A 20,901-nucleotide genomic window follows, 5' to 3' on the forward strand; every position below is an offset into this window, starting at 1 on the left:
CCCTATTGAGCGTGCATTTTGGTGTAATATACTAAATTTTTCCTATTTTCCTATGGACTGAAGGTTCTGGTCAGTTAAATTCATCATTATTATAGAGGAACTAATTGATTTTTTGGAAGTTACTCCATTATTCTTCACATAAAATATTGTGGAGAATTCTGCTGGTTAAGAGTGTTGAATTTAGCAAAGTCAAAACGTCGAAAGCCTACTCCTTTAGGCCAGAAGTTTGGTTGATATAATTGATCTTTAAAGGAGAAAGGTGCTCCCACCATAAAACATTTCTTGTGGGGGGTTTTGGAGGGTAGTTCTTTCACCGTTTATTCTTCTTCCTTGTTTAGTTTCTCCTCTAGGTAGTTTTTTATGTGTGTATGTTCTACATCGGGTAATACCCTGTATACATACATCCATACTCTAGGTAGGCTTCCTCGGAAACCGTGACTGTTTATCTCTCCTTGTCCGATTGTTTTCTTGCGATTCTGGCGCTTTTGCTTTCTCCTCTGCACCATCTGAAAATTATCATTATCTGTAATGTCCGCATTGTTAACATCTTTATGGGGTGAATGGTGAATGTTTATTGTATTATTCACACTTGTTGATTCCTTGTCAGCTGTTTCCTTATCAAGGGAATTCCCATCTGCATTTGTGATTTGTTTTGTAAGTTTTTGTGTGACATTTGATACGGTTAAGTTGTTGATCTCATTTTTTCGGTTGTCTTAATTTTGAGTAACGTTCGTTTTGATTCCCTTTGATTGTGCCTTCCTGTACTGAACTTGGTTTAGTGGTATTTCACTGGTTCCGCTGTTGCTTAGCTTGGATTCGCTTGAGATTCCTCCTGTGTTAATTTCTGTCTTTAATTTTTGAATTTCATTCGACAAGTATTGGAAGTTTTTGTCTAAATACTTTTGTGGAAATTCGACCATCTCTGAACGAAGGTAAGTGTCTTCTATTGATATTCTTCCAGCTGTGGTTGGTTCGGCTTTATTGAGCAATTGGTTCTTGAGATGAGAGATCTCTTTCTCGAGATTCTCAACTTTGTTTTCTAGGTTTTTGTTCTTGTTTATTAATGTAGTGTTTAACACATGCAGTGCCTTGATCTCTGCTCGGGTTCTTTCCATTAAGTTGGTTTCTTTGCAGCACATTATTTTGTTGCCATCTAGTATTTTTAGGTTATTTGAAACTTTGGCACAACTTGAGTGGTACATTGCCATGCAGTTGATGCAAACTACTGTTTTGCATGGTTTTTTTGCACAGCACTTGAAATTTGTCGTATAGTTGGCTTTGTTTGAAATGTTTTCCACACTTTCGCTGAGAGCATCCGACAAATCGTCTTCATCGGACGCCATCTTAACTAATTTTAATAATATCGATGCAGTTCTTGACATGATTTTATCAGACCGTCGAATTGGGCTAAAAGGGATATCTGAAGCACTGAATATTTCATACGAACGCTTTCATCATATAGTTCACGTCAATTTGGACATGAGAAAAATTGCTGTAAAATGGATCCCCAAATGTTTGAATCAAAGATTATAAAGTCAGTTATATTCTTTGGTTTGAATGTTGCCAAAAGCGTGCAAGGGTAGAAGCATCGCGTTCGATCTGTGCTCGATTTGAAAACGATGTAGACTTCTTAAACCGAATTGTTAGTATGGATGAGACTTGGGTACATTTCTACGATCCAGAAACAAAGCAACAGTCGATGGAATGGCGACACTCTGGTTCTCCAAGACCTAAGAAGTTTCGTGTCCAAGAATCTGCTGGAAAAGTTCTTGCTTCAGTTTTTTGGGATTGCCATGGAGTAATCATGATTGTTTTTTTTATAAGGGTAGCACAATAAGCGGAGATTACTATTTGACCTTACTGACCACTCTACTGGAAACAATTAAAGAAAAAAGAAGCGGAAAGCTATCTAAAGGTGTTTTGTTTTTGCATGACAACGCCCCTGCACACAAATCTCATGTTGCCATGCAAAAAATTCGTGATTTAGGGTTTGAATTACTAGAACACTCCCCTTATTCACCAGTTTTGGCTCCATCTGACTATCATCTCTTTCCTCAACTGAAAAAAAGTTTAAAAGGTCGTAAATTTTCTTTCAACGAGGAGGTAATAAAAGCTGTGGAGGTCTGGTTCGCAGAGCAAGAAGAAAAACTTTTTTTGAAAGATCTAGCGACGTTGTAGGTTCGCTGTAATAAATGTATCCAATTAAGAGGAGAATATGTTGAGGTTATAAAATATTGTGACATAGGAATTTTGTTTGGTTCCATAGTAGGCTAACAATTTTTCAATATATCCTCGTAGATATTAGCGTAGAAGGAGCAAGCATTAATATAAAAATACCTAACTCTATGATCTCTAAATCACTATCTATGCAACGGACAATTGCTTCTTCGGACATACCATGCTCTGTAGTAGCATAAATAACTCTTTTCTCAGTTTAGTCAGTGAGCCTACTACGGTCAAGTTTGAATTCATTATCGGTATCACCAATATAAAATGGTCTTGGATGGTGCTTCATCTCCAAAAGTTGAAATAAGATTATTTTTAATTTATCCACGTCGAAAGTCATGATTAATCAGACTTTTAACTTTTAACAAATATCTATTGCTCAAATTTGTATAGATATCACAGTAGATATATCGTATTATCAAAACTTAAGTTAAGTAAGGAAATCACTGGATTGTTTGTAATGAATCTGTGCCAAATAGACGTAATTTTCGTTTATGGCCATTTATTTTTCACCTTGAATCCCACTTCGAAGAGTGAATGTGCTTATTTATCCAGAATAATGACATTACTCGTGCTCCAAACTAATGTCCCCTCAGTTATTCTAATTTTAGGATAGGAGGATGAATAATAATCATTGAAATTAAAATCGAAAGCGCGAATTTGCAGAAAATTATAATTTTTTTATCAGTTTTTGAATATCTTTGAGTATTCAAATAAGATTAGATAAATAAGTGCCTAACTAGGACAGAAATAAGTGACCTGACTTAAAAAGCTGAGCTTGTACTCAAACCAAACTTTATTAGTATTGGTCGGTGGTGTTATTAGTTGGAGGTAAGAATATTACGAGGATATTTTTTTTTGCATTGCATGGGGTTGTATGTAAAACATATTCTTCCATTGAAGGTGGCTCCTTTGAAAAAAATTATCAAGCTTCTGATTTTGTTTCATGACAAAAATATCCCAACCAGATCACGACACCAATTTTAACACAAAATTTTTTTCTCAGTGAGTTTGATTTTGTTTTTTTCACGTTTTGTAATTCGACCGACTTCTTCTTGTCCAAAACTTCATTATCGTAGGGTTTAGAACTGGAAGTCGCTGCATTATTTTAAAGGTGTTTTCAACCTGATCCTGCATGTTTTCCTAGATTTTCAGTGATTGGACTAATTAAAATTCTTGAAGAAATAATGAACCAACATTTTATTTCGAATATTTCCAAAGAAGAGTGCTTCTCAGATCTGATAAAAGTACAATACCTTATTTATATAAGCCCATTTTATGACTTTTGAGCTATTTTTTCGAATTCAGTTATAAGCAGCACTCCAGGGGTAAATTTTCAAGGGTTGAAACCTCCTACAACACCGAATAAATTAAACTGACATATTGCGTTAGATTTTCAATCTATTAAATTCTCTAATCCTCACTTTTCTCATTTTTTATAGTTACCTACAGGTCGTTTGAGCCCCTAAAAAAAGACAACATTGGCATAGGGCTAATTTTGATCCTAAATTTGAAAATGGATGCCTGTTCATGAAATAGTAAGGTTTTCAAACAAAATACCTTCATTTACTAGCACTTATATCGGTACTGGTATAAAATTAACCTAAGTTGTTATCACGACGAATGCTATTTCCACGAATATAATTTCTTGTAAAAATGGTCATCAAAATAATCAGATAATCCTCATTGTAAAAAGGGAAGTCGTTAAAGTTGGTGCTTAGTGGAAGTTTTGGGTAAGTTAGAGGTTCTTGTAACTATCTACATCGGTTAACTGGTTGGTTTTCATATAAGTTGCTGTCACATATAATATTGAAAGCCTTCTCAAATTGATAATAGTGTTCAAACTATTATCTCAAGCCAACTTTCATATGATTCTATAAATTATGTTGAAATTCCCCAAATTCTTTGCCATCAATTATTAATTGTTGTTTCGTGTGAGTATTAATTGTATAGTTCAAGTTGCTTCAAGAAGACTTTGCGAATTCCACACATGACACTCAAGTTCATTTCTTCAGGTTTCTTGTTGATCAAAATCGAAAAATTTTGAGTTCATGGCAAGCTTCGAACCAGGACCAGTAGAATTTACAGAAGAAACTCCAACCAGTGGGCTAGGTTGCTCAAATTTGTAATAATGTCTTAAAGAAGACTGAAATTATCATTACTGGGAAACTGAAAAAAAATTGGTCGATTGATTTAAAGGTTTCCATTCCAACCAAAATTGTGACATAGTTGGGTATAATGTTTTGGTGTTGATATTGAACTCCTTTAACCGATAGTTCTGGACACTCAGATCCTATGTTTTCAGCTGTTTCTTTTTCCTATCCAAAGACCTTGTATGTCTCATGAGCATCTGCTGACTTCCCCATACGGTACACAAGATAACGACAGCAGCTACAGCCAGCTTTCTGGGGCAGGCCAATAAAAGTAACATAAGTATTTCTGCCTCTTAGAGTGCAAGAGTGTTGTTCTATAGCGTTATTATATTTTGTACCTCTAATAATTGTTGGATAATTGCCTTAAATGGGCCTTTTCCAAGCCACAATTAGAGTGCAGCTTTAAGTATAACAGGTGTTAACTAAGGGGTTCAGAGCTGAATTGAACCAAGTCCATGCAGCCTAGTTTTGAGATAAATGGCTTAGAAGTTGTTTATCACCAATTAATTCAAAAGTGACTTCTTTATTTATTATTATTCTTATGTAAGCATATGCTGACATTCTAAACTTAAAATCTAAAGAAGTCACTTTTGAATGGATTGGTGATAAACAACTTCTAAGCCATTTATCTCAAAACTAGGCTGCATGGACTTGGTTCCCTTCAGCTATGAACCCCTCAACTGATGTCTTTTCGCTCGTTTCCATACCATAATGAGCTGCTACCGATAGAAAGAATTTTCCCCAGCAAGTAGCTTAATGGTTTTACGGCATTCACACATCAGCAGAGAACCCTGGCTTGTGATTCCAGAGCTTTTACTAGAGTGGCCTGGTTTTTCATTGTAATGTAAATATGCGCCTCTTAAAGGTCCCTTTTGAGACACTCAGGAGCACAAGTGTAGAAAGCTAGTGTTTTTCTTCATCAGCCACTGCCTGTCCACTTCTAGATATAGGCCTAACAAAGCTCCTTTCATCTGTCTCAGTTCCTCGCTTCTGAGTAGGTTCAAGTTTCATTTGGTTATGAGCCACGTTTTGCTTCATCTTGTCTGTGAAATAGAAGGCTTTTGTCCCAGGGGCTTATTTATCCTTCGTTTTAGTTTCTTAACTGAAGTTAAATATAGGAGAATAACCCTAGATAGCTTTGATGTAACCCAAAAATACTGCGATGGATGTGCGACAAGATTGTGCGACCAATAATGACTTAGGTGCAATAGTCTGGCCTGCCAGGGCAAGTGAAAACAGTACCTACCTCGATATAATACAAAGGCTGGACTGTTGTTGCTGGAGCTATGAGAACGTGACCAACTGGAGCACTAAAAATCATTAACGGTTCTTATAAACATTCATCGAACAAGTACCAACCACATGAGGTGGTAAGCGATTCCAAATGGCAAACACACTACTTTGCTCAGAAAGTACTCTCTTTGAATAGTCTTCTTTTTGCAGCCTAACTCTATGGACACTTAGACAAACATCAATGTTGAGCGTAAAAAGCGATCCAAGGCTGAAATTGAAAAGAACATTGAAGGCTCTGTGCATCACTATAAGAACCACGACCACGAAGTCGTCTCTCAGAGTTTTTTGACAGACTGTCAAAAAACTCTTTTCTAACGAAAAGAATACCTCTGGCAAAATCCTCGTGGGTTGATCATTCATAAAGTTCCCTGGAACTTCAACACTTCAAGATGTAAGAAGTATCTGGATTTTAGGCAGAATATGCTATTTCTTACTGCATTCCTCACAAGAAATATCCCCTCAGGAAGCACCTACGCAGATTCTGTATGTAGGGAAGGAGGAAACTCTTGAGCACCTGGTGATGGAATACCTCGGTATTGCTAGCCAACGCAAAAACAGCTTTGGACAAGAAATTTGTTAGGCACTGGAACTCTTTGAGGCCATCCAGGTACTGAAGTTCATTAAAATTCTAGAAGTAGAGGGGCTAGATAGAGACGAAGTAGTGGCGAGAAAAGCTCTGATGGAGGGTACAAAAGATTTTAAGATCGCAATCCTTACCCTTCTTGAGATTCCCTTTAAAATCTACAATCTACTGGGTCCCTAATGAAACGATTAAAACAATATAACCGTACGTGTAAGAATTCAATCCTTATTGGGCGATTTTTTGTTCTAATATATGACTGGACTATCGAGCGTTGATTCAAAGATGAAATATACTATTCATGAAATACTTTCTAACGGTTCAAAACCTCCCTCCAACAACTCCGATCCCAGAAGCGCTCCCCCATATCGATCCCAATTTCCTCCCCAGATCGTCCATAACCCATTAGAAGCACGTGGAGGGCATCGGGAACCGAAACAATTGAAAGCGTAGGATTCCGACGAGTTCGCGAATTCCAAAAACTTCACGCCCGCCAAAAATCCATACTTGCTTAGACGCAACCCTCTGTGTTCGCTCTTGTGGTTGCTCCACCCCCGTCGGACGGCCTCCGACGCTCTGACGTCACGGGTGGTGCTCCCGCGCAGCGCCTCCAACTGGGTCACCATCAATTTGACCTTTCAGGACGAACGCGGAGTCCTCATCCAGAAGAGACCGAAGTGACAGTCCTGCAGAGTCTTCCGCCATGGCTTCCTCCAACAGCAGCAACTACAAGCTGAACGCTGCCATAGAAAAGCTTTCGTGCACAGGTGAGTTGTTAGTTTCTCCTATTTATCTCCGCGATGTTTTCTGGCCGTCGAGTTCTTCTCCAAATTGAACTGATTCAAAGTAGGCTGGTATTGGCCCCAAACCGTTTTTAAACGTCTCCTACAAGATCATTTAGAATGGAGAATATCCAGCATAATGCAGAAATTCTAACGTTTCATTATATCATACCATATCGATATGCCCTCTATGATACAATGATGCTTCAATTCATGAATGACTTGAACCTTCATCTGGTGAACTATACAAATTATGAACCTCGAGATCAGAACGAAAATTAAGAAAGATACTGTCATGGGCTAATGAAATCGAAAAATTTCCGCCATTTTTAGACGCCATCTTGGATGCTCCTGCTCGGTATTGATTCTTAATTTGTGAAGTCAGTCAACATGTGACTGCACATAAACATAAAATCGTCTGGAGTATTGAACTCTAAATAGTAGTTTGTTCATTTCCAGACTCACTGTATTATATTGTGTTACCTTGAAGTCTCCTCAGGTTTGGATGGCTTTGAAGAGTTTCGTTTAGGGATGAAGCCTCTCATATACGGCTTATGTGGCGAGCAGCTTCGTATATTCTGCCAAATAATAACTCATAAATATAAGGATAATAGAGAACCATTTTCCACTACACAGTGATAAGTTGTTTCAGAGGGAGATCTCCTTCTGCGTTTACTAATTTTGTTTAGACCTTCGAAGAATTTGTCTTGTCCATCAGTATAACTTTGTTCTACTCCTATCTACAGGGTGGGTCTTTGACTCGTAAAAATATTTTAACAGTAGATTCTCCAGGTTTAAAGAAACACTTTTTTTCTAAACCATTTTTTCCAATTCGGCCCTGATGAAAAGATATAGCCATTTTAAAAGTTTCCATAATGATCTCTGCCTCCCCTAGAAAAACAAAATTACCCTCAGAATAACCACCTAAATCCATGACACTACACATATGTGGATCTTTTAAGAAGATCTTTTAAGAAGAGTTGTATTCAGCCTAAGTACCCAATTTTCCAAATTTTACAAATACTTTTTAATTTTTGAACAGCAAATTACTCGAAAACGGCGCATCATACGAGAAAATATGAAGAATACTTTTATTTTACAAAGTGTTCAAATATACATTGAATAGCGTCCAACTTAGTTTCAAGAGTTGTGTTCTTTGAATTTTTGGTATTTTTATGGTACGTATGATCATAATGAGAAAACTGGAAGACGTGGATGATATCTTAAGCCCGTTTGCAACAGCCGAGAATTCTCTGGAGAATTCTCTACAAAATTCTCGCAAGAAAGGGGCGGAGACTATTTAGTACGCAACTGAACAGAGAATTCTACCGAAAGTGCGTATGTAACGGTACATAATTCACGGCGCATGAAATCTCGAGTAAATTTTCTAGAGAATTCTCGCCTGTTGCAAACGGGCTTTATGTTCGAAAAAGATTCATCAAATAAATGGAAAACTATATTCTGAAATTAATTTCATTCGATAAAACCGTTTGTGAGAAAGAACTAAAAATATTTTTTTATGGTGTTATATGGTTTCTCAACAGCCTGTATCTTTTAAGCCTAGCCGATTCGGAAAAAAGTGTTCCTTTTGACCTCAGCAATCTACTGTTAAAATATTTGTACGAATCAAAGACTTAGCCTGTATATTGGAAGTTTTTTTATTATTAGATATCTTTTTTTTATTCAGTCTGGCCGCGTTTCCAGAGAAGCTTTGGCTATCATGAAAATTTCCAGGTCTGCAAATATTCGCTGGACCCTTTTCTCAATCCCTATTGGTACCTTAAAACCTGGGCAGTTTGCTTTATAGGAATTACAGATCCAGTATTTGCATTTATAGCTAACTGGACATCATAGTCCATCAGTATTCTTATGCCTCTATCCAGATTCATCGGATTCTCATTCCTTATTGAAATATCCATATAGTACGTGCATTTCTGCTTGGAATATTGTAGTGTTTTCCCTAAGAATAGTCAAACACTACAGTGTATCCCAATTCAAACAAGTTAAGAAACCACAAAAAGAATTCTTTCACCATTCCAGAAATGAATTATGACAGGTCTACAATATGTGTGCCATGTATAGCTCAACTGAGGTTTCAAGCTGATTTATCCATAGTAGCTTAGGAGGAAAGTATATATGGCTTTGAAATCAGCCTGTAGGGTTATTTCAATCTTCGTGATCTATTTCGAAGATTTATTGTTGAAAATGAACCATGAGCAAGCTTGGACTGAAAATCAGATCTGATCGATGTCAGAAGGTGATTAATATCTCCGCCATTTTGAGTCGCCATATTGGAGCTCAGTATTGATCTGTCATTCGTTATGTCCGTCAACATTTAACTGAACATGAACATAAAACTGTCTGGAGTGCCATAAAATGCAGTGGTATATGCTTGAAGTGTCCATGACTGGTATAAAATGATTACGAATCAAGTCTGACGATCGTAATTTCACGAAATTTATGTGTAGATTTGAGTTAGTGGTCGAAACTAATTGAATCAAGTGGTGTTCTATCAATTATAACTTTACGACGGTTATTAATTGAGGAAATTCGTATTTCCTACTCCTAGCCCTTTGAATCCTACAAACTTGGAGACTAGCATTTCACGAAACGAGTATAGTTGGCCCAATTTACCCCTATAAGAGCTGTTTCAAATTGTTTTAATACGCTTCTCGTGAAATATCGGACCTTTGGGATACGTCAATGATTAATTGGGGCCTAAGCGGTAATTGGGGGATAAAATCTGCTAGAACCACACCTGTGCTTGTTGAAGAATTGAGTGGATTCGGCAGTTGGATTTGAATTATGTGCTGGCATTTATGTCGAAGCTGAATCACTAAAATTAGGCCTTGTACTGGGGATGTAGTAAAACGTATGGGAGTAATAATTATGGGGAATTAGTTGGGGAAATGAAAGATAAAATAATAAAATAATACTGTTCCGGATGCCAGGGTCTACAGTGGAATTTGATTGATCTTTTCTAGCAATTTTCTGAACATTCGAATATTCACCCTCCCCTTGTTCTCCCAGAGTATATAAAGGATTGAATCTTTCTCCTATTTGCAAAAGATTAAGACAATCCTTTCTCTCATTAAAAAGTTTTTAAGATTTAAACACAAAAAAACAATATTCTGACATTCACAGGGCAGTCTCTTCGAATGATCCATTTAGAAGTTTTACGCATTGAGATTTATTAAAAGCCTTCCCACACTTCCTTGGCAAACTGGAAAAAGCTTCATGAATCATTCGAAAACAATGGCTGCATGTTGGCGAAAGGAATCGCTGGACCAGTAATAATTCTCTCCTTTCTAGATTCAAGTCCATGATTAAAAAATGTTCATTAAGAGTGAGTTATCAGTGGAGTCGTTCTAAGATTCAGTGTTTAGTTTGTTTTTTCTCTCAATCAGAAAATGAAAAAGTATAGGTACATGGATGGTGAAAGGAGATCAATTCTAGAATTGAAAGGTTTGTTCGTACAAAATCTTCGAGGAATATTATGGAAAATTTAATTTTTTTGAATTGCAACCATCTCTCTGAGTTGAAATTTATACCATTGCTACAGTCGCTTCTCTTCAATTATAGTGAATAGCCTTGAATGATTTTTAGGGCTCATGTACAGTTTTAGTTTTCAAACATCAGATCTAACTGAAATTTTATATTATCCTCAGTTTAACCTATAGCGTCAGTGTAAAAATAATATGGTTACCCGAGTGGTTACCTGAATGCCAAAGCAAGAAAAAACATGTCTGTTTCATTGAGATTCCGAAAAGGTGTAACTCTCTGTATTTCCAGTATTTAATACAAAATATATTCCTCTTACAATCTGTTGATGATAGTTTAATGTTAACCTTATTTTTAAAATTGAGAAATGCAACCAAAATAAAGCAATCATTCATCAGAAGGTGTAGAACACGTAGATATATTAGAGCTTATGGTGGCCACTTTGAGCATCTTTTGCGAAATTTTATTCAGTAAACGATACTTATTTTAGAATTGTCGATAGGCAAGCAGAATAATGCAATCATTTATTAGAAGGTGTAGAGCATGTATGAGAGCTCATGATGGCCACTTTACACTTTGTATGATTTAATTTAATAAAACTATAATTTAAAATTGTTATTTTGTCTCGTTTTCTTTCATTACTAAACTGCATAGTTGTTGAATCAATACTTTTCAGTTAATCTCAAGTAAGGTAAGGTTCAGCATTTTTGTAATTAAAAAAAAGGTCTCGACTCAATGGAATACGAATTTATTTTTAGCTTTTTTTCTTAATTACAAAAGTGTTGAAATTTATTTCATCACTTGAAATTCACTTAAAAATATTTATTTCATAACTATGGGGCTGAATGATGAAATAACACGGAAATTTTAAATATCATTTCATTGAATTAAGTTTTGCAAAAGTGGCCATCATAGGAGCTCTACTAGATGCTCTACACCTTCTAATAAATGATTGCTTTATTCTGCTTGCATTTCCATCTCAGTTTCTAAAAATAAAAAAAATGCTTTACATTAAACTAGACCTTGACTCATTGTAATAGAAATTTATTTTGTATTTAATGCTGGAAATACATCGAGTTGTATCATTTCAGAATCTCAGTGAATACAACGAAGTTTCTTCATCGAAAATTAATTGATAATATAAGGATATTAAAGTTTTTCAATGAAAACTTGCGCGCTATTGCTCATCCATTGAATCCAATAACATTAATATGACTTTTGCAACTGCTTGCTGGCTGATAAAGACAATTAAAACAAAATTAACGTGACTAACGGAAATTTTCAGGTTGATGTCCACGGGTAGATTAAGGTTTAGCATGGACTGAATAAACATAGATAGGAGTTTAGAAGTTTTAATGTTTTAAAAGAGGGGAGTCATAAATTTATTCTATTTTCAGAGTGTATTGTTATCTAACCCAAAGTTACATAATGAAAGGCAGAGCAGACAAATCTGTAAGGAAACGAGATTGAAGCGGTGTAGAATTTCACTCTTCACCTGAAAAAAGAAAGAAATTAAATAATTCCGCTTGTTCATGAACACTGAGTTTTCTCTGATACAAAGTGTCCAAGGAATAACTGTACATTGGTGATACCTGAATTACAACTTTTTAACCCCACGAGATGGAGGAAAATGAATGTACTATTCATGTCGTCTTTTTTCGAGAATCTAATAATGCCATCAACTGCATTCCTCTATCTTCTTTTGTTTTTGAGTAATGGGTCAAAATTTAAATTTGGGCGATTTCAACATTGGTCATTATCTCCGTTTCTGTTTGTGCTAGGATGTTGAAATGAACACATTATACAGGCACTTTTTTGATAGCTATCCATTGGCGTACTATGATTTCTCCTACAGGTTTATTTGCTGAGCTATAACATAAAGTTGTGGTTTTTCTTATGAAAACAGTAGTTTAAAATGACTCGCCATTTTTTTGCTGTTTCAACAAATTACGCCGATTAGTTTACTTTTGATAATAATCAAAGTATGTATTTCCATGAATTTTGAAGATCATCCTGTTGATCTCTGAGAAAAGCCAGAGATTATTTTTCACTATCAATCCCTATTCACCAAGTCCTACTTTACCTCTGTTGTTAGTATGTAGGGTTGATCCTGGGACACCTTGTACAACAGATTATCTTGTACATCCTGAAAATATCCAATATCAAGAGACAGTAGTTGATCTACATATTTTATCTCAAACATTGATAAGAACACAAATTAATAGAATCGCTGAAAATGCCTAACATACCACATTGATCAATTCTGTCTATTTTGACTTACCAACAACATCTTTGAGCTAAATTTCACCCTCCATTCGCAACTGTCACTTCTAGAAAGAAGGTATTCTTTGAGGTCAAGATTCGAACCACCAAATGAATCAAGAGGTCCAACTCTGCCGAGGACTTTAGCAGAGGACGTCTGCGTAAAGTTCAATCAACGATGCAATTCGAAGTTTAGACTGGTGTATTTAGAATCTGCAGTGTGCAGTAAAGACAGCTTAGAGAGATCCATCCATGATTCGAAACATTTGTTGAGAACCCAGATGAGTCCAGATCTTGAGTTTTGTCCATCTGCTCATACAATCTTTCACCAAGGTGTTGGAAACTCCAGTATCTGATTGTAGGTCAATTTGTATTTCACTCTAGCCTTTGGTGGTCAGAATCATTTCGATTGTCCCTGAAGCCAGAGTGCCCAGGTACTGAGGTACCCAAATCAGTTATAATCTATTGCCCTGTCCCAAATGGAGAACTCAGTGATTTTATTTTATTGACAGTCCTGTTCCTTCTTTGGAGGTGTTTTAGTCATAAACTTATTCCTAGACAAACTTGTAGCTTAGTCGTGGATACCCAGCTTCAAAACATTGCTTTGTTTTGAAGCCATTGGTGAAATAGTAACGTCACTCTAAGTAGAGTTGTTTGTTTCTGAACCTGTTTCTTCTGGGATGTTGAAAGTAGGCACTATCTTGTGCAGTTTCTGTCGGTACAAGGTTAGTTCTCAATAGTGGCGTCTGAATTGAAACCATGAGTGAGTTAGTCATGGAAATTAGCTTCACTAACAACTGAGTCGATCGTAGCTGCATTAGAAATATGTTGCTAGTCTAGCCTCCTATTATTCATGGAAATCAGCAGAAAGATCACCCTCATAAAAGAAGACAAGATTCTAACCATTGTTTCTTATTTTTTTGTTATTATCACTGCAATACTTACCCAAAAAACAAACAAAATTGGCGTCATAGTTACATGATACAGGGGAAACGTCTTCCAATAGCCATTCTTATCATTATCGTAGATTCGGGTAACTTGGGACGATTGTTGCATTCAACTTGTCATATTTTCAAAACGGTGACCTATTTTTATTTGCAAATGAGGTTCGAGTATGCTCAATGACTCAGACTATTGATTAGGATATATACCATGCTTCAGAATTCGGATATAAATTTTGAAAAAAATAAAATATACTTGTCTCAAGTCACCCACCGATTTGGGGGGCATGAAACACAAGTTAAAATCAATTGATTTCTCAACTCTCAAATGAAATAGGTGACTTGGGACGGTGTATAGTTTTGAAAAATTAGAATTTGTGATTATTTAGTTGAAATTCGGTAAGGAAATTAAATGATAAACCCATATTACAGCTAAAGTAAGTATATTGCAACTCAAATGTATTATAAAAAAACTAAACAAAACAAGAGAACTTTGATTTCTTTCATTTTTTGTTGATTTCTTTGTGGCAATAATGTAAATAATAATATCCTGCGAAAAATCGTCATATTTCCTGCTACCAATGCGTCGCTTGTATCTATTCGGCATTGTCCCAAGTCACCCTATGAAACAACCAAATAAATGAATGAGATCCGTCTTGCCGTTTGATTTGTGAACAACCTTGTTTCATAACATATCTAATATCCCAATATCCCACATATCCAGAAAAAAAATGACACATGCACAAAGTGAAACACATGTACAGGATACTAGAATGTATGTATAAGGGCCATAAAATAACGCGCTTATACTCTCCTGAATTCGTTAATTTTTCCTGTCAATTCAAAAGCTCTAGTCACAGCAAACTCAACAGGAATTAATTGTTAAACTAACCGAAAAGACGCTACACAATCTTATAAGTTTGTCCCTTCACTCATAAATGGTAAGAAACTAGGAAATCTGCAAGGGGGGTAATTGTCCCAAGTAACAGGACTGTCCCAAGTCACTCGAATCTACCGGTAATATCTTATTAAAATTAAAGAACGAGTACTAGTGGGTTCTGATATTGTAACACTGTTGGTATTCAACGTTATGAATCGAGAAAGAAAATTCAACTTCAATAGATCAATATAACTAACACATCCCCATATAGATCGTTTCGATTTTTAAATTCCTGAAGAGCACAAGTGCATACTATGGGATAATAAATAGCTTGAAAAGGGCCCGTGGGACTTTTAATTAAAGCTAAACTTCCCTCCGTGGTTAGAATTTCTATTACAAGGAGGGGAATACCAGGGTCGTCTCTTCAGTGCGGCCAGTTCTTGATTGACCCCAACGCAATTTCTGTATTGATGGTTTTGGTTTTCTCTTTTGCGCGAGTAATTCTTATGATTTTGACCAAATGACTGTTATTTTAGAATTTTTTGAAATGAACTAGTTGGACTCATTGATAAATAATCCATCGTCAAATGCAAATATAATAGGGAGTTCATCCCTTGGATGGGAAATTGATTTGATTATGACTTTCATTAAGCGCTGTCCCAATATCTTTTCTATCGTGTCAAATTGTGAACAACCGCTTATACTTGGAAACAAACATTTTCGACAAAACCATCACCAAATCAAAGGATTTAGATTCAGAATCCTTAAAATGATTTTCTCTGAGTATTAACAAGGTTTGCAAGCTCCTCTACTATGGACAATAACTAGCGAATTTTGTTCCTTGTCCTGGCGTGGTTGAAAACAGCCCCCGCCGCTGCTTCTCGCCGATTTTCGCAATATCTCCACCCCTATGGCGGTACAAGCTGTGCCCATCTCGGAGCAGATGTTGTTCCACATCCCCTGTCAGTCAGCCTGGAAAAGCGGGTTGAAGTTACCCCGATTGAAAATTATTCACTGCCTCCGATACGTAATTGAAATACCTCTCGTGTCTGTTTTGTCATTGTCCAAAGATTTATTTGTTATCCCAGAGAGAACTGAAAAAGTTTTCTTTAGCTAATATTGTTACTGAAGGGGAGTTCGAGAATAATTGTAGTTGGAAACCTATTTTAGATTAGTGATGAAAAGGAGGCATTGATTTTATATGAAAACTAAATAGAGGCGTATTTTGCATCTGCCATTTCATCAATTACATTTATAACAATCAAAATATTGGGAATTTTCTTGGTTTCCCCAATGCCATCTTGAAAAATTATTCAATTTTTTTATTTTCTTCCAGATTATGAAGGGTATACCTTCGCTTTAATTAAGATACAAATTAAATTAAAATGAATAATTCTCTACGTTGAAAATTGGAGAGATAGTTTTTCCAAACCTGACAATAGCTATTCCTAAGATTTGCTGCATATCTACCAATGAACATATTTCATGAATAAGGTTTTACCACGGAAAAACCAATTAATTAAATTTAGTTGTGATTGTGGTATATACAGAACCTCTATGTAGTGTAACAGAAATCGTAAAAAAAAAATGTTATTTTTAGTTCTATCTCACAAACTGTTTTATCGAATGAAATGAATATAATTTTTCATTTATTTGATGAATCTTTTTCGAACACAAGATATTACCCACGTCTTCCAGTTTTCTCATTATAACCATTACGTACCATAAAAATACCAAAATTCAAAGAAACCAACTCATGAAACTAAGTTGGACGCTATCTAAGGAATATTTGAACGTTTTGAAAAATAAATGTATTCTTCATATTTTGTTATATAATACGCCGTTTTCGAGTTATTTGATGTTCAAATATTAAAAGGTACCAATGAAATTTGAAAAGTTGAGTAATTTGGCTGAATACAACTCTGATTAAAAGATCCACAAATGTGAAGTGTCACAGATTTAGCTATAGTTATTCTGCAGAGTGCAGGTAATTTTGTTTTTCCAGGGATGTTTCTTTTGACCTCAAGAATCTTCTGTTACAATATTAGCGTATTATAAATTTCATTCCAGAGCACTTACTAGCTCAACTAGTAATGCACCCAAAATATAATATTACTTATTAAAGTTAATCATATTAATTGAATTGAGTTTTCTTTTTATAGTAGACTTACACTTCATATATTTTGAATAAATCAAAAAAAACATGAAATTTCAATCAGTAGACTTGTGAAGTAAGAAGCATAATATAAATTTTTCACTTCCGTCGCTATACCTCAATGACTGTTTATATTATTATGGTTAATCTTTCATCACTGAACTCTTTTTGTTAATAACATGATACCTTTGTTTTTAGAATATTAAATGTTTTCTGACATTCGCCTCATCTACTCTGATTTCTTCTTGAAAACATCATTTTCTTTCCCTATATCTGAAACATATAGAAAAACAGAAAAAAAAAGGTTCGTAGAAAATGCTTTTGCGCTTTTAGCGTCAGATATTTTCCGAAAAATATAACCTAAGAAATTATTTTCAATTAATTGTAATTTTTTTTTGTGTCATCTCCAGAATTTTCAGAAGAACTTTCATTAAAAGCTTTCGAAAATACTCCCAATCAATATTTTCTCCGTATGGTTGTAGAATTATAATAAGGAGATATTTTATCTGTTTGTTTTCGAAATATTCACATTTGAATTTTAAACAACATTGGTTTTGTCCTTTGAGCTATGTAAATCAATCGAAATTTTGCTAATTTATTCTGTAATTTTTATGATAAATCTGTTAACGATTATCGTCGAAACTATAGAATAAAACAATATTTAAATTTAAATTTCAAACAACACTTGTGATGTTGTAATTTGAACCATTAATTACATGGTTTAAAGAACAACATTTTCTTTATTTATACTTTTATTATTCGAACAACCATGGGACAATTTTCCCCAATTATAAATTTGAATATATTCATCGGATTACCGCATAAATAAGGAATAATATTTGATTTCCCGCAATATGAGTGATTTATAATGCAGTAAAAATAATATGTAATTGTTTCTCCATCAGGCTGATGGAAGCTTTCTACTTACCTATCACAGAGAGCTTCCTTGAACAAATATAGTTACCTGTATATTCAAAATATTCGGCCGAAAAATTTAAGTTTGGTATTTATCCACCAGTATATAATATTGCTATAGAAGTTAATTGTTTGATAGGATTCTGTGCAGAGATATAAAGTCTATGTATAGTTTTACAAATACAGTTTTATACGAACGGAGCATAAAAAACTTCCCATCGAAATGATGGAGTGTGTGGATGATAGAATTTTATGGAAGATTGAAAAGTGCTGATAAGACCCGAGGAAAAAATCGATCATCTCCCACTCGGTGTATCTACTCGCTCCGCTTCGAACTTCACTTTTACGCCGTATCTGGATCCGATCCCTCATAAATTATGATCATCAGTGGAGCCTATCCATTTTTCAATATAAAGCAGCATCGATAAATAAGAGGTGCGATTAATCCCTGGATTGAGCGGCTGACGGATGGGCTATTAAGGAGGGCTGTAAAAGACTAAATCCGCCACAAGGAAGGCCTACTGGGACCTCGAAAATACCCCCCAGAGATGGAGGGGGAAACTCGCGGGATTACAGGACTTTTTTCGGCGTCTCTGAAATTCTTATTATCTTATCTGCAGTTATGCCAATGTAAATAGGTATAAATCAGTCGAGGACGAGGTCCAGTTATTATAAATTGCAGTAACTGTAAATGGAAACTAGTCAGAGAACCTACTGAAGAAATTAATGAGAAAAAAGAAAGAACCCAAAAACATTCAAAGTTGAGTGGTTCATTCTTCTCTGATATTTTGTTTGACATTTTCTCATATAAGTATTTTACAAGTAGGTTACAAATGCTTACGCGACTAACGAATTTTTGAAAAAATCTCATTTCATATGCTCAGGGTGTTTCGGAAAGCCGGTGCATAATCCTACTTTCTTATTCCGAATGGATGCCCAATTTTTTATTCGATATTCTCATTCTCAATAATCAATCTCCCTGTACTCAGATGAAGAATTTATAAATTTACCAGATACCACATGATACCGCTTTTGTAAAGTATTTCCTTGAAGCGACACTAGAAAGAAAAGTTGCTGATCGGAATTAAAAGCACTCCGAGCTGTTGGGGAAGATTTTAAGTCTGACACAAAAATATCGATGGGGTAAGAACGACAGCTTGATATCTTGGTGAGTTCAAAATGACTTTGGTCTATTGAACAATAATTTGAGAAAAAAAAGCATTATCACCAGAGTGTCATATCGAAGATCAATAAAAAAGCGATAAAACAATAACTAAAATATTTAAAATTCACTATCTATTAGGTATATTTCGGAATATGTTATATCATATATAAACATGGGAAAAATTTTTTACCTTATAGTTGGGGAGCCGACGATGTTAAATCGGGATTTACTCGAGCGTCGTGGAGATCTCGTGGATTTTGAGGATTAGAAGGTAAACAGAAAAAAAGGTTTCATGATGTATGAACTTTCAGCGGTGGGGAAAGCGTCTGCAGGTTTTCAAAGATGTAAAAAGAAATCGTCAGGAGTACATACTCGAGCGTGTCAGATCAAGATACTGTATATGCCCTACGTGTCTCTGATAATAAATTCATGTTAATCTGATAGTTTGCGTGGTGGCGCTGGTCGTACGGAAGAGTTGAAAATGGTAAAAAAAAAATTTTTCGAGCGCGTCAGATTTTTAGAGGATATGTCAATTGGACCCGAAGGAAGCTACTCTTCAAGGGACTGACAATTCGGAAGTGACGCAAGGTCAGAACGGTCCTTTGAAAAAGCAAAAAAAAATTGTTACTTGTTCATATTCGATCGTGTCAGATTTTTATACAGATGGTTAATCTCGGTGTTGCAGACGTGTTGATCCATTAATCTTAAACTAATTCTGAGGGGTTTTCTTAATCTGACAGTTTGAAGATAATAAAACGGCATATTTTTTAATATCTCCCTTCCTGTACCTCTAATTGTTTCTGTATTCATTATGAAAGTCGTAGATAATAAAATTTTATACAACTTTTGTCTGAAACAATTTTGCCTACTCTTAACCGTTTTCGAATTAGAGGGCGATAAGGGTGAGGAGGTCAGCCACACATGCGATTGACTAAGGTCAATGTAGAAACCCAGTCTAATGTACATTCATCGCCATATATCTCGAAAACGTTTGAAGGAAGAAAAAATTGCTTAGAACAAAAATTGTAGAAAATGTTATGCCCTACAACTTTTATAATGAGTGCGAAAAAGATTTGAAGCCCAGGAGAGGAGATAATTCAAAAAAAACGATTTTTGAGACCTTTATGGCCAATTTTTATTGTTTCGGCTTGCTGAAACTGTCAGATTATATTTTTTCCGTTATTCTTGAATAATTGGCTTCAATATGAGGAAAGAAGCCTATGCACTCGAGAATGTACACGTGACGTTTTTTTTGCGTTTTTGCTTTTTTTTGCAAGTTTGGCGTCCTCCCACGCATTTTCTTCAAACTTGAATTGTCAGATTAAGAGATTGTATAATTTTCAACATTAACCACATATATCTCAATCTGAGTATGTACAATAATCGTTTTTTTTACTATTCTGACAGGCTGTCCTAGACAATTCCCCTATATACAGGTTCAATTTTTTAGAGGTACTCTAAGGGGTCCAAGGTATCTCCTCTTATATTAATCTGACACAGTGGAGTATATCCCGAATTTCTCTCTTGGGCTCCCCAACTATTATGTATATACTATGTATTCAATAGACTATTGGTCCCACATTGAATATTTTCGCTATTTTTTGCAGATATCTTGCCTTATAAGTTGGAGAACACCGAAGCAACATGCGAATTCCTCAAGAAGGTGGTGGAAGTTCTGTTGGATTTCGTACGATCGACCAACAACCGCAACGAGAAAATTCTGGATTTCCACCACCCAGAAGAGATGCAGAAACTGTTCGATTTCAGCATACCTGATCAGGGACTCTCCTTGCAGCAACTGATACATGATTGCGCAACCACATTGAAGTACCAAGTGAAGACCGGTAAGTTCCTCCCAAAATTTTCACGGAAAAATTCGATAATGATGTTGTACTGTAGAAATTCTGGATGAATTATGAGTACTTATTTATGAAGATATCTCCCATCATGATCTACGCATCATCGTAGATCTAAATTTTATACATATTCTAAAAGAGCAACACTACTAGGTATTAATCTCGAGATTTCACCGGATTTTTAACTGACCC

At 35.4% G+C, this 20,901-nt stretch overlaps 1 protein-coding gene across 3 annotated transcripts in view; it reads left to right on the top strand.

Moving 5' to 3' along the window:
* The first annotated feature begins 416 nt into the window (after positions 1–416).
* Positions 417–20,901, top strand: part of LOC123306908 (glutamate decarboxylase) — a 58,233-nt gene continuing 37,748 nt past the window's right edge. Inside the window, exons 1-3 of one of the 3 annotated variants that reach the window (XM_044889103.1) lie at positions 417–932; positions 6,895–7,019; positions 20,461–20,697. In XM_044889103.1, coding sequence (XP_044745038.1) covers positions 6,956–7,019; positions 20,461–20,697 — 301 coding nt within the window. In that variant the 5' untranslated portion in view covers positions 417–932; positions 6,895–6,955. Of the gene's footprint in view, positions 933–3,038; positions 3,058–3,927; positions 3,960–6,894; positions 7,020–20,460; positions 20,698–20,901 lie in introns of those variants that run through there. The other 2 variants (XM_044889105.1, XM_044889104.1) reach the window with 2 other exon arrangements.

Source organism: Coccinella septempunctata, chromosome 2, assembly GCF_907165205.1.
Source record: "Coccinella septempunctata chromosome 2, icCocSept1.1, whole genome shotgun sequence".
NCBI lineage: Eukaryota > Metazoa > Arthropoda > Insecta > Coleoptera > Coccinellidae > Coccinella > Coccinella septempunctata.